Genomic DNA, 14,554 nt, shown 5'->3' on the forward strand with positions numbered 1-14,554 from the left:
TTCTCAGTCTCCTTTGCTGGATCATCCTCCAGATCATGCCATGTCGAGGGCATCACCATCCTTTCAATCTTTCAGGCTCCCAACCTCAGAGACATCCTGGATTCCTCATTATCTCTCACCCTATATGCAGTCTTTTTCCAAGGCCTGTCCATTTCTCCTTTGTAGCCTCTCTCGTCAATTTCACCTGTGCAGCATCTTTCATCAGTTTCACCTTTGCAGCATCTCTCTTCAATTTCACCTGTGCAGCATATCTCAAACAGTATTACTCCCTTCTCTCCTCTGACACTGCCCCCACTCTGGTGCAGGCCTTCATCACATCACATATGAATTATTTTAACAGCTGCTAGATCTGCCCATCTCCAGTCTCTCCTCACTCCACACTCCAATTCTGTAATCCATTGAGAATTCCAAGAAGGGTATACTGACTTCTCTCTGGAAAGATGTGATGAGATTGGGGACCCAGTGTTTAGACATTAACGAAAGCTCCAGGGAGGAAAATAGTACCTAAGGTGAGCCTTGAAGTATAGGAAGAATTTAAACAGGTGAAGCCTCAGTGATGTAATGGAAAGAATGCTGAATTTGGAATCAGGAGAGCTAGGTATGAATCCCAGCTCTACCCTTTCCTGGCTCCAATGTAAGGCCCAGCTTCCTCATCTGTAAAAGAAGGATAATAACACCATCTGTATCCTACCTCCCAGGGATGTGAAAAGTGCTTTGTTAAAATGTAAGTTAATTAGAATCAGAGTAACAGGTGGAGATGGTGGAGGGAGGAAGGGATGGGTTGGCATTCCAGGTCTAGGGATCATTTTTTCATCTGCAGCCCATAACTTTCTTTCTTTCTAAACCCTCTTTCTGTGGGTCCCACAGGTGACTTGCCCCAGCATCTTCAAGTAATGATCAACCTTCTTCGCTGTGAAGATAGAATCAAACTGGTAAGAAGACATAATCAAGTACTGAGCAGAGGTCTCAGATTGGCAGGGCTTAGGCTAGGTCCCTGCAGCTGAGTCCTTGGGATAGGTTAGTCTGAGCCACTGAGGGACACAAGCCTAAACCCATAGAGAGATTTCCCTTCACATAAACTGGTCACTTGTCATTTGGGTCCGTTACTGTTGCTAAATTGTTTTCTTTTCTTCTTTGCTATAAGGAAAGTCCACTGGGGGAATGAGAGCAGGGTTATCTACAAATAGCTGAAGTGAAAGCAAAAAGATATCCAATAAAAATTAAATTAAATTAAAAGCTGGTCAGAGTGGGAATTGACCCATTTTGATGGGAAAGGAACTGAAATAAATAGATGGCTGGATGCATGGATGGATAAGCTGAATAGATGACTAGATGGATGGATAGATAAATGAGTGGATGTATAAATAAATGGTTGATCGATGCATGAATGGATAAGATGGATGGATAAGCTGGATGGTTGAATAGACAGATGGACAAATAAAAGGGCTAGCTGGATAGGTGGATTGGTAGATGATTGAAACAGCATTTATTAATAACTTACTATGTATTGAACACATTGTTAATGCTATTATTTCAAACAGGGGGAAAAAACCCAAACATTCCCTGTTTTCAGCTCATACTCTAATTGAGAGAGACCAACACATAAGGGGAAGTCTAATGGAAGAAAATTTGGCAAGATCCCAAGGTCCTGATTTAAGTACCTGTGAGGTGGATGGCAGGACCCAGGAGTTCTTTGTGTATATTGGGATTTCTGCCCTGCTGAATAGGGAGCCTGGAAGGGATTGGCCTGCCATCTTGGGAAAGGGAGGGTGGGCCCAAGATTTGGAGTGAATAAGGATTCTGGGATCCTTCTGACAGTGGTAAGGAATAAATAGAGTATCCATGTCCCACCATAAGGGAAAGGGGGATTTGACAGGAAGTTTTGAGATGGGGTCTTAGAGACCTGGGGAAGTGAGAGGCCCTTCTTGATACCAAACTCTACTGAAGCCTTCCAGGATGAGTTCTAGAGTAGCTTGGGGCAGGGAAAGAGAAAGGGAACCTCAATCAATGATGTCATCCTGAGCTCTTTGACATGAAGACCCAGTAGGAGCAGTTGAAAGAACATGTTGGCATTACTGAGAATGATGTAGAATAAACTGGACCAGAGGTCATAGAACCTAAGAAATGGGAGAGGCCTTAGAAAAGAGAGTGTCAGAGCTGGGAAGGACAGGGAATGTCAGAGCTGGAAGGGGCCTTAGAACAGGGAATGTCAGGGTTAGGAGGGGCCTCAGAACAGGGACTGTTAGAGCTGGGAAGGGCCTTAGAACAGGGAATGTCAGGGCTGGGAGGGGCCACAGAACGGGGAATGTTAGAGCTGGGAAGGGCCTTAGAACAGGAATGTCAGGGCTAGGAGGGGCCTTAGAGCAGGGGATGTCAGGTCTGGGAGGGGCCTCAGAACAGGGGATGTTAGGGCTAGGCGGGGCCTTAGAGCAGGGGATGTCAGGTCTGGGAGGGGCCTCAGAACAGGGACTGTCAGAGCTGGAAAGGGCCTTAGAACAGGAATGTCAGGGCTGGGAGGAGCCTTAGAACAGGTAATGTCAGAGCTGGAAGGGGCCTTAGAACAGGAAATATCAGGACTGGGAGGGACCTTAGAACAGGGAATGTCAATTAAGTTGGGACTTTCTTACTGTTTTAGAATGATTAATTAAGTCCCTTTGATTGAGCCTTACTAGGTGCAAAGTCCCAGGCCCAAACCCCTAATTACTATGTGCTAAGCCTATGTGAGTGTGAAGCCCTAAGCGTCCTAAGGGGAGTTGCTAAGACTAGAGCCAATAGTAGGAGCTTAAGTTCTGGTCACTCAGATAAAAAGAGAGAACAGAGCTATTTGCCTGGGGCTCTGAGCCATAGGAGGAGTAGGGTGTGACTCTGGGCCAGCTGTTGTTATGAGCTCTCCAGTTTCTTGGTAACTATGAATTGTTTTGGGTCTGTTTATAATGTATGTTTGTAATTTGTTTGTATTTGCTCTGAAATTCAGGGTGCTGGCTTTTTCCCCTGAACTAAGTGAGTTTATATGTGTATGTTGGATTAAAGCAAGATCATTAACCCCCTAATGCTACTTTCCTTAGTAAAGCAGATCAAAAGAACATGTGCTGGAAGCATCCTTGTTGTTGGGCTTGTATTGATCTTTCACCCCCCCCCACAACAGCTGCTAGCCAAATTGTTGCAACACCTTAGAACAGAGAATGTTATTGCTGGGAGGGACCTCAGAACATGGAGCTGAGAGGCAGAGAATTTTGTGGTTGAAAGGAGTCTTAAAAAACCCCAGAATTTTCCAGATTGTTTTCTTTGGAACCCAGGTGTTTTGCTTTGTGAAGAAATTTAGACATTAGCATCATTTTCCTAATTAAAATGCTAAATTTGAAATTATGCCTGTACCATTCAGCATCATTGCCACATTTCTTCCCGTGGCAAAGAGATCAAATGTTGGCTGACTGAGGTGTTTTTTTATTTTTTTTTTATTTGCTTCATTCTTTATGTCTGTTAAATGTTTGTAGGATATATTGTGTCAGTGTCCTTTCCTTTATCTATTTCCCATTTTTTCTTCATCAGGAACCTGTTTAAATAGGTCAGAATGCAGTCAGTTTGATAGAATACTATAAAATAGGCTTAGCTTGCAATTTTTTGGTCTCAAGCCTGCCTAACTCCTTTATTTTATGCTTCCAAAGCACCCTAGACCACTGTTTATAGGACCCATCAGACTTCTGCATAGCTCACTGGATAAAACACTGGTCCTGAAGTCAGGAAGACCTGAGTTCAAATCCCACCTTACTAGTTGTGTGACCCTGCACAATTCATTTAACTTCTGTCTGCCTCAGTTTCCTCATCTGTAAAATGGGGATAATAATAATAGTACCTGTCTCCCAGAGTTGTTGTGAGGATCAAAGGAGGTAATCTTTTTTAAGTACTTAGCGCGGTGCCTGGCACAAAATGCATGCTCAATCAATACTTGTTCCCTTTCCACTATCCTTCCTTCCATCAGTTTACTTCAAGCATAAAAGTTTTCGATGGCCAAATTATTCTGGGAAACATTGCTCTGATTCAAATCTCTTTATTTTGTAGGTGGGTAAACTGAGGCCCAAAGAAGGAAAAGTAAATTGCCCAAGTTTAGATAAAATGTTAGTAGCAGAGCCAAGTCTGCATCCTAGGACTCCTGATTCCCTGTTTGCTTCTTTTTCATTTTTAGACTATATTCAATTATAGTCTCCACTCCTTGAATTTCATATGAATTTCCAGTTCACAAATCTGTGAAGGGAAAAGAGGAGAGAAACAAAGCCAACTTTGTTCATTTTCCCCAAAGGCCTATCAAGGAACTTGCCTTATTCTGGAGAGTTTAATAAAGGCGGGTGGGTGAGGATGGATGGATGGGTAGATGGATGGGTGGATGCATGGATGGGTGAATGGATGGATGGGTGGGTGGATGAGTGGGTGGGTAGATGGATGGGTGGATGCATGGATGGGTGAATGGGTGGGTGGGTGGGTGGATGAGTGGATGAGTGGGTGGGTAGATGGATGGGTGGATGGGTGGGTACATACATGGGAGATGGTTGGATAGAGTGGGGGATGGATAGGTGAGTGCATAGATGGATGGGTGGGTGGGTGGGTGGATGAATGAATATATAGATGGGTGGATGGATAGATGAGTAAATGAATTTTACTCATTCCATATGATAATATTTTACAGAAGAAAATGACATCCTCTAGTTTTTGGTGATTCCTCACTCTTCAAATAATTGTGTCTATATTTATAGGATGGGAGACCTAGAGCTGGACATGAACTCCGAGATTATGTAGTACAAATCTCTCATTTTGCAGTTGAGGGAAACTGAGGCCCAGAGACATTAAATGAGTTACTCAGCATCATACAGTTAATAGATGTAAAAGGCATGATTTGAACCCAGGTTAGAAGCAGAAAACCATATTGTTTCCTTATTCATTTTTTGCCTTCCCTAGTAGGGTACAAGTTTCTCAAGGGCAGGGATTGCTTTGATTATGTCTTGGTGTCTCCAGCCCCTAACATAGTCAGCATTTAATAAATTCTAATTAAATTGAATGTTATATGTTGTGGACTCTAGTAAAATGTAACCCCCCAGAGGGCAGGGATTTTCTTTGTCCATGTATCTCCAGCTGCTAGCAGAGTCCTTGGCTTAGTAAATGCTAACACAACACACTGTTGCTTCCTTGCAGGCAGTGCGCCTGGAGAGCGTGTGGACGGACCGCGTCAGGTACATGGTGGTGGTGTACAGCAGCGGGCGACAGGACACAGAAGAGAACGTCCTGCTGGGAGTGGACTTTTCCAGCAAGGAGAGGTGTGTTTGGTTGGGGGTGGAGCAGACGGATTGGAGGGAAGAATGCTAAAGCAAGATTTGTTTTGAGTATTTTTAGCAGGAGCTCTTAACCCCCAAGGATTCCATGGAGAGCTTCCAGGGAGTCCATGAATTTTGGTTTTTTTTAGAAATATTTTGACAACTACATTTCAATAGAATTGGTTTCCTTTTGCAATTCTATGCATTATATATTATGTGTTTTAAAGTGTCCTGGAGAAGGGGTCCATGGGCTTCATATGACACTGGCCAAGGAGTTCAGAACACACCAAAACAATGTGTGGCTAGGTCATTGATATGGGAGGTAAGGGAGGCTGCACTTGAGGACTTTGAGGCCGTAGGTTCCCCACCCCTGATCTAGTCCAGCCCTCTCATTTTACATGTGAAGAAATTGAGGCTGGCTACATGAAAAGTAAATACAAAATAATTTTGGAGAAATTTGGAAAGGTCTCATGTGTGAGATAACTTAGGAACTGAGCCTTGACGCTGAGCCCAGCAGAAACAAGGAGGGCGTTTATTTTTGGCACGAGGTGCATTCAGAGACAGGAAATAGGATGTGGGTTGTGAGAACAAGGTGGTCAGTGTCGTTGGACCACAGAACAGGTGGAGTGGAGTAATGGTCAGCACGGCCACTAGGGGGAGCCAGAGTGCACAGATCGCTGGGTCTAGAGTCAGGAAGGCCAGAGTTCCAATCTAATCTGAGACGCTTACTCTCTGCGTGACCCTGGGCAAGTCATGTAACCTCTGTTTGCCTCAATCTCCCCATCTGTAAAATGGGGATCACCAGAGCATCTACCTCACCTGGTTGCTGTGAACATCAAAGAGATAATAATTATAAAGTGCTTAGCACAGTGCCTGACACATAGTAAACGCTATGTAAATGTTACTGTTCATTCCTTTCAGTCGTGTCCGACTCTTCGTGACCCCATTTGGGGTTTTCTTGGCAGAGATATTGGAACGATTTGCCATTTCCTTCTCCAGCTCGTTTTACAGATAGGGAAACTGAGGCAAACAGGGTGAAGTGACACCGGCCAGGGTCACGCAGCTGGTAAGCATCGGAGGCAGGATTTGAACTCAGGAATTTGAGTCTCTTCCTGATTCCAAGCCCAGCCCTCTGTGCACTATGGCGCCACCTAGTGACCCAGATGTAAATGTTAGCTATTCCTATTGTTACTAATTATTATCATTAGGGAAAGGCGGGTCAGAGCCCAAGGATGAAAGGCTTGAAGTGCACCCCACCCCACCCCCGAGCAGGGCAGTGACAGAATCAGAGGCGTGTCTGAGTAGTGTGGCCGTGACAGCTGGCTGGAGCCCTTTGGGACGCTAGGAGATGTTCCTTTGCATCACCCCTAAATCTGTCTCACAACTTCCACCCATTGTTGCTTTTTCCTCCAGCCAGGCAGGACAGAGCTGATCCCCCAGAAGTTTTGTTGTTCCGTCGTGTCTGACTCCCCGTGACCCCATGTGGGGTTTTCTGGGCAGAGATACTGGAGGGGTTTTGCCGTTTCCTTCTCCAGCCTATTTTACAGATGAGGAAACTGAGGCAAACAGGGTTGAGTATCTTGCCCAGGGTCACACAGCTTGTAAGTATCTAAAGACAGATTTAAACTCAGGAAGAAGAATCTTCTGGACTCCAGGTCAGGTGCTCTAGCCACTATGCCGTGTAGCCAAATCCTCTAAACATCTCTTGAAAAACTGCATTTGGAGGCACAGGACCTGGGGTCAAATTCTGACTCTGCTATCCCTTTGAATATGGATTTACTAACCCTCTGGGTCCCTTCTCCCTCCAGACCTGTGATCCCTTAGATCTCTCCCCTCCATGCTCCGTTCCTTTACCTGCTTTTTAGATGATCTGGGTTCTAATCCTCTCACCTTTCTGGAGAGGCAGTGTGGGTACCATGGAGGGAGATGTGACGTTGAAATCACAAGACCAGAGTTCAGATCTCATATGCCACTTACTGTCCATCTGGCCTTGTCGCATCCCTTCTCAGCTTCCTCATCTGTAAGATAGGATAATAATATTACTAATGATCCATGATAATAATAATATATAATAAATTAATAATGTCCTAACTCTCCATCAGGACTGTTGTGAAGGTCACGTGGGTGTAAGAGAGTTTGAATCTGACTGCAAAGGTCACAGGATTTAGAACTGAAAGGGCATTTTCTCATTATCTCCTCTGTACAATGAGGAGTTTGGACTCTGATCTCTCAGCTCCCTTGCCTGAACCGGGTTGGGGTGGGGTGGGGTGCAGAGGAATACTGCTCACTAAAGCTGGAAAGGAAGCCAGCTTTCTAAGGCCCCCTCTGAATTCTGCATCTCTGACCCGCCTGGATTTGAACCCCAGCTCAGCCACTGCGTCACCTTGGGCAGGGGCCCCAGAGAGGAGTCGGACCTCTCCTAAGTGCTTTCTAGCTTGACTCTAAATGCTGTGCTTTTCCTAATTCTTTGGGATGTTGAGGCTGAAACGTCTCCCAGCTGAGAGTCTGGTCCGGTTAGATTCTGGCTACAGCAGGCAGGGAGTCGATGGGAGGCCAAGCTGCTTGGCAGGTAGCTGGGAGCCAGATTTCAGTTTCACTTGGCCCCGTGGCACCTTCTCTGTGCTGGTGGAAAGCGATTCTCTGGGGAACCCATTAAAAGGTACCTAGGATGGAAGACCCAGAGGCCCACGGGATGGCAGCGCCGCTCCCTGGCATGGCCACAGAGCTCCCTTAGAAGACTAGTTTTTCCACCCCCAAACAATTTTCATCATCTGAGGAGGCTTGGTGATTAAGAAAACTGCAACAAAAATAACAAAAAGCCACCGGGTGGCGCTGGGCCCTGCTGCAGCTGGTTATCATTTCCCTGTAGGTCAGGAGACTCCGTATGGGACAGCAAAACAAAACCAGGCCAGGCTGGAGGGGGAAGGTAGGAGAGCTGGAGTGTCCCAGCAGAGCACCAGGTGCCTGAGCAAGGCTAGGGCCATGTGCCAAGGGGCCCTGCTCAGGCACTAGACCCTGTGATACTCAACCCGATGTAGGGTTACTGGAGGAAACTGGAGCCTGGAGACAAGGCTGTCCTGGCCTGAGCTGCCTCTGTCCAGGGTTCTTAGAGTGCCAGGCTCAGGGCACAGAACACTCTTCTAGGTTCAGGGGCTCTGAACTGTGAGGGAAGGGAAGGAAGTAAGCATTTATGGGGCACCCACTGGGTACCAGGCACTGTGCTAAGCATTTTTACAGATATTGTCTCTGGATCCTCACAACAACCCTGGGGAGTAGGTGCTGTTGGAATCCTGATTTTATAGTTGAGGAAAGTAAGCAAACAGAAGTTAAATGATTCGTCCAAGGTCACAGAGCTAATACATGTCTGAGGTTGGATTTGATCTCAGGGCTTTTTGACTCTCAGGGCCATTACTTGTAGCAACTGTGCCACCATATAACATCTAAGGGCCCTTAGAACAGGGAGTGTCAGAACTGGGAGGGGCCTTAGAATAGGGAATGTCAGAGCTGGGAGGGGCCTTAGAACAAGGAATGTCAGAGCTGAGAGGGGCCTTAGAACAAGGAATGTCAGAGCTTGGAGGGTCCTCAGGACAGGGAATGTCAGGGCTGGGAGGGGCCTCAAAACAGGGTCAATTCTGACTCGGGTAGATGGCAGCTGGAAAGCAGGGACTAGCATGAGCTCCCTGCTGAGTCCCTCCAAAAACCTATAAAAAATGGCTCTGAACCAATTCTAGAACTGCAGAACCCACATAATAGCAGAGGGAAGCAGGGCTCCAGCCCAGGACAGTGTGGATGGTCTCTGGATGAGGTCTATCCCACACGGAACTGGGAGCGGAGCAGAGCAGAGCCCAGCGTACCAGGAGCCGAGTGGAGCGTGCCCTAGCACCCTGAATCAGTGAGCTGCAGCAGTTACCAGACTTCTCAACCCACAAACACCAAAGACAACAGAGAAGGTTAGTGGGAAAAGCTGCTGGGGACAGAGTGAAAAAAGGAGTTCGAGGTTTGGCCACTGCCCCGGGCAGCGGAGGTGGGGCAGCTACAGAACTACAGCTGCAGCTGCTTCGGCCCCAGGCCCACCTGGTGGGAGGAATTAAGTGGCGGATCAGAGCAGGAGTGAAGAGCCTGCTGAAGATCTAAGTCCAGTCCGGGTTGGGGGTTCTTGGGGAAGGAGGAGTGCTGGTGTGGCAGAGCTGGTACATCCCCCCAAGCTTGGAACATAGTTCTCTTAACTCTACAATCAGTCATACCCCACTGAAAAACTCAAGGGTCAAGTTAGTTGACTGGGAATATGGCCAGGCAGCAAAAACGCACCCAGATTCAGTCTCAGACTTTGGAATCTTTCTTTGGTGACAAAGAAGACCAAAACATACAGGCAGAAGATGTCAAAAAAGTCGAAGAGCCTACAACAAAAGCCTCCAAGAAAAACATGAACTGGTCTCAGGCCATGGAAGAGCTCAAAAAGGATTTGGAAAAGCAAGTTAGAGAAGTAGAGGAAAAATTGGGAAGAGAAACGAGAAGGATGCGAGAAAACCATGAAAAACAAGTCAATGACTTGCTAAAGGAGACCCAAAAAAATACTGAAAAATTTACTGAAGAAAACAACACCTTCAGAAATGGACTAACTCAAATGGCAAAAGAGCTCCAAAAAGCCAATGAGGAGAAGAATGCCTTGAAAGGCAGAATTAGCCAAATGGAAAAGGAGGTCCAAAAGACCACTGAAGAAAATACTACCTTAAAAATGAGATTGGAGCAAGTGGAAGCTAGTGACTTTATGAGAAATCAAGATATTATAAAACAGAACCAAAGGAATGAAAAAATGGAAGACAATGTGAAATATCTCATTGGAACAACCACTGACCTGGAGAATAGATTCAGGAGAGATAATTTAAAAATTATTGGACTACCTGAAAGCCATGATCAAAAAAAGAGCCTAGATATCATCTTTCAAGAAATTATCAAGGAGAACTGCCCTGATATTCTAGAGCCACAGGGCAAAATAGAAATTGAAAGAATCCACCGATCTCCTCCTCAAATAGATCCCAAAAAGAAATCTCCTAGGAATATTGCCGCCAAATTCCAGAGCTCCCAGATCAAGGAGAAAATACTGCAAGCAGCCAGAAAGAAACAATTTGAGTATTGTGGAAACACAGTCAGAATAATCCAAGATCTGGCAGCCTCTACATTAAGAGATCGAAGGGCTTGGAATATGATAGAATCACCTACCCAGCAAAACTGAGTATCATGCTCCAAGGCAAAATGTGGACTTTCAATAAAATAGAGGACTTTCAAGCTTTCTCAGTGAAAAGACCAGAGCTGAATGGAAAATTTGACTTTCAAACACAAGAATCAAGAGAAGCATGAAAAGGTAATCAAGAAAAAGAACAAGAAAAAGAAATTGCAAGGGACTTACTAAAGTTGAACTGTTTTGTTTACATTCCTACATGGAAAGATGATGTGTATGATTCACGAGACCTCAGTATTAGGGTAGCTGAAGGGAATATGCATATGTGTGTGTGTGTGTGTGTGTGTGTGTGTGTGTGTATGTATATATATATATACATATATATATATATAGAGAGAGAGAGAGAGAGAGAGCGCACAGGGTGAGTTGAAGATGAAGGGAAGCTATCTAAAAGAAATAAAATCAAATTAAGGGATGAGAGAGGAATATATTGAGAGAGGGAGATAGGGAGAGATAGAATGGGGTAAATTATCTCACATAAAAGTAGCAAGAAAAAGCAGTTCTGTAGGAAGAGAAGAGAAGGCAGGTGAGGGGGAATGAGTAAATCTTGCTCTCATCAGATTTGACCTGAGGAGGGAATACCATACATACTCAATTGGGTATCTTACCCCACAGGATAAAAGGAGGAAGAAGATAAAAAAAAGGGGAGGATGATAGAAGGGAAGGCAGATGGGGGTGGAGGTAATCAAAAACAAACACTTTCAAAAGGGACAGGGTCAAGGGAGAAAACTGGATAAAGGGGGAATAGGTTAGGAAGGAGCAAAATATAGTTGGTCTTTCACAACCTGAGTGTTGTGGAAGGGTTATACATAATGATAGGCATGTGGCCTATGTTGAATTGCTTGACTTCTTAGGGATGGTGGGTGGGAAGGGAAGAGGGGAGACAATTTGGAACTCAAAGTTTTAAAAACAGATGTTCAAAAACAAACAAAAAAAGTTTTTGCATGCAACTAGAAAATAAGATACACAGGCAATGGAGCATAGAAATTTATCTTGCCCTACAAGAAAGGAAGGGAAAAGGGGATGGGAGGGGAGTGGGGTGACAGAAAGGAGGGCTGGGGAACAGGGCAACCAGTTGGGGGGGGAGTGGGTAGAAATGGGGAGAAAATTTGTAATTCAAACTCTTGTGAAAATCAATGCTGAAAACTAAATGTATTAAATTAAAAAAAGAGAGAAAAAAAATTCTGACTCGGATTCAGATCCTGTTTTTGACATTTCCTAGCTCTGTGACTAGAGGCATATTATTTAATCCTCCTGAGCCTCGGCTTCCTCATCTGTAAAATGAGGGGGTTGGACTTGGCCCGGAGGTCCCTTCCATCTCCAAATTTAGGATCTTAATGAAATCTGTCCATAAGTTAACAAACATTTATTAAACTCTTCCTGTATGCCAGGCACCAGGCTTGTGTGATGCTAATGTGATCCAAGATCTTCCCCACCCATTAGATAGGCCTCAGGTAGAGCTAGTTAAGGGAAGCTTGATTAGGAGAGGCTTGCTTGTAGTCAGGCAGACTAGAGAGCTTAGGAGAGTGGAAATGAGAGAGCTTCAAAGAAGAAAGAACCTGGAGAAGAAGAGAACTGTGAGGGAGACAACTGTAAGGGCTTTCAGAACTGTGGGAGAGGATGCAGGCCAGCAGACAGTTAGGCTTCGTAAGTGAGTATTTACGAGAATGCCCCAGCAGAGGGGAAGGTCACATGATGACTTGGCTCTTTGCTGTGATACTGTGTTTTAATCTCCTTGCTGTTACATTGAGGTAGACTCACTGGTTTTGGAATATAATTACTGCTATGTCGAGTTTGGGTTATTGGTTCTGGAATTTGATCCTCTGGTGTCTGGATAAATGTTTTACTTCTTCGGCCTTCTATACAGAGAGTCTGTTATACTTTGGGATCGATATCATAAATCTTGCCTTACTGATACAACTTGTTACTAGAAAAACAAAGACAGAAGTGAAGCAGTTTCTGCCCTCTGGGTGCTTATGTTCTCTTGTGGTAAACAACATGCACGCATACAGATTTATGCATAATATACATGAAAAAAATATCAGGTGGGTGTTTTAGCCTGGCTACACTAGCAGCTGTGAGCAATTATGAAAGTCCTTATGTAGGAGGTGAAGATAGAGCTAAGCTTTGAAGGAAATTGGGGATTGTAAAAAGAGAAGATGAGGAGGAAGTGGATTCCAGCCAGGGGGGACTGTCTGTGCAATAGCTTGGCAACGGGAGATAAGCTGTCGTATGTGAAGAACAGCAAGAAAGGTTGTTCTTCTGGACTGTTTTTTTATTCAATCATCTTTCAGTCATGTTGATTCTCCGTGACCCCATTTGAGGTTTTCTTGGCAGAGATACTGCAGCAGTTTGCCATTTCCTTCCCCAGCTCATTTGACAGATGAGGAAACTGAGGCAAGCAGGGTTAAGCAACTTGCCCATGGTCACACAGCTAGGAAGTGTTTGGAGCTGGATTTGAATTCAGGAAGAGGAATCTTCCTGACTCCAGGCCTGGCCCTCTATCCACTGTGCTGCCTAGCTTCCCCTTCTGGATTCTAGGAGGGAGTAATTTAATAAGCCTGGCAAACTGAAGCCAGGTTATATAGGGCTTTACAGAAAAGTATACATTTGACCCAAGAGGTAATAGGGAGCCCATTTGAGTTTATTGAGTAAGGGAATGACATCACAAGACTAGGGCTTTGGGAAAATCACTTTGGCAACTCTGGAGGATACCTTTGAGAGCAAAGTTTTAAGACCAATTAGGCAGTTGTTCCAATTAGGGCCTGACTTCAGTTGGTATCTCTTTGTGATTAGAGAAGGGGATGAGCATGAGAGATGTTGTCAAGCCAGAAACAACCCAACTTGGCAGCTGGTTGGTTAGGCAGAGTTGAGATTGTGAGCCTGGAAGGTTGGTCAGACATTCCCTAGGAATGGGAACTGAGGGGCCACTGTGGACAGAAAGATAAAGAGTTCTACCATGGACGTGTTGAATCCGGGGTGTCTGTGGAACATCCACTTGGAAATGCCCAACTAGGTATTTGGAGATAGGAGCTCGATAGAGGGTTGGATGTGTAATCTGGGTATCATCTGTAGAGATGATAATGGAAGCAAGATGAAATCACCAAGTGAGAAGGTGTAGAGAGAGAAGAGAAGAGAGGAGAGGGAAGGAGAAGAGAGGAGAGGTCGGCCTCCAGAGTAAAGATGTCAAATGTTTGGGCCACGAGCCAACTGTAATTGGTAAATATTTAACAAAATAAATAAAAATACAATGGAACATAGATAATGTTAACATGTGGTTTTCTAAGCCGATAAGCAGCTGGCTGGGACCTCACCTAGGGTTTCTTTCTTCCTCTCCCCTGTTTCTATTTGAGTTTGACCACACTGCTTTAGAGCACAGAATTCAGATCTAGGAGGTGCATTAGAAACAGTTTACACTTTACTTCCACCGTCTGATCTTGACGAGGCACCCACCCAGAGTCAGTGATGACTTCCTCTAACTGCACTGGGTATAAAGACCTTTATCCTAGGCCCCTGTTTCTTTCCATCCCGGGGGGGGGGGGAGGGGGGCGCGGGGCAGGTATCTGTTACAAAGCCCCATCATGGCTTTGGGAAGGAACTCAGCATCCTTGGCCAAGGTGCCCCACAGATCCTGACTCTGCCTTTCAGAGACCTCCAGCTTAGGGCAGCCCACTCCAAACCAAGGCAGCCCAGCCCTCTGGGAAAGCTTCCATAAAGCCCAGATTGGACTCCTTGGTACTCCTCCTAGGACTGAACCCTTCTTCCCTGGGATATCCCTTCACATCAGAGGGAGAGCTTGTGGCCCTGTGGAAGGAAGACAGGATTAAAAGTCCCAGGATTGCAGGTCTAGAACTAGCAAGACCCTAAGAGTCTAAGTCACTGTACAGGTGAGGAAACTGAGGCACAGAGCAATCCAGTGACTTTCCCAGGGTCACATAGGTGATAAGTGTCAGAGGTCAGGTCTTCAAACTCTAGAGCCAATCTCTAGCTGTGCTTTATACTATCTGCATGT

At 45.3% G+C, this 14,554-nt stretch overlaps 1 protein-coding gene across 1 annotated transcript in view; it reads left to right on the forward strand.

The window, feature by feature from the left end:
• Nucleotides 1-14,554, forward strand: part of SSH1 (slingshot protein phosphatase 1) — a 101,050-nt gene that overhangs the window by 52,614 nt on the left and 33,882 nt on the right. Inside the window, exons 4-5 of the mRNA XM_036738382.1 lie at nt 868-932; nt 5,185-5,306. Coding sequence (XP_036594277.1) covers nt 868-932; nt 5,185-5,306 — 187 coding nt within the window. The remainder of the gene's footprint in view (nt 1-867; nt 933-5,184; nt 5,307-14,554) is intronic.

The sequence above is a fragment of the Trichosurus vulpecula genome, chromosome 1 (genome assembly GCF_011100635.1).
Source record: "Trichosurus vulpecula isolate mTriVul1 chromosome 1, mTriVul1.pri, whole genome shotgun sequence".
Taxonomy (NCBI): domain Eukaryota; kingdom Metazoa; phylum Chordata; class Mammalia; order Diprotodontia; family Phalangeridae; genus Trichosurus; species Trichosurus vulpecula.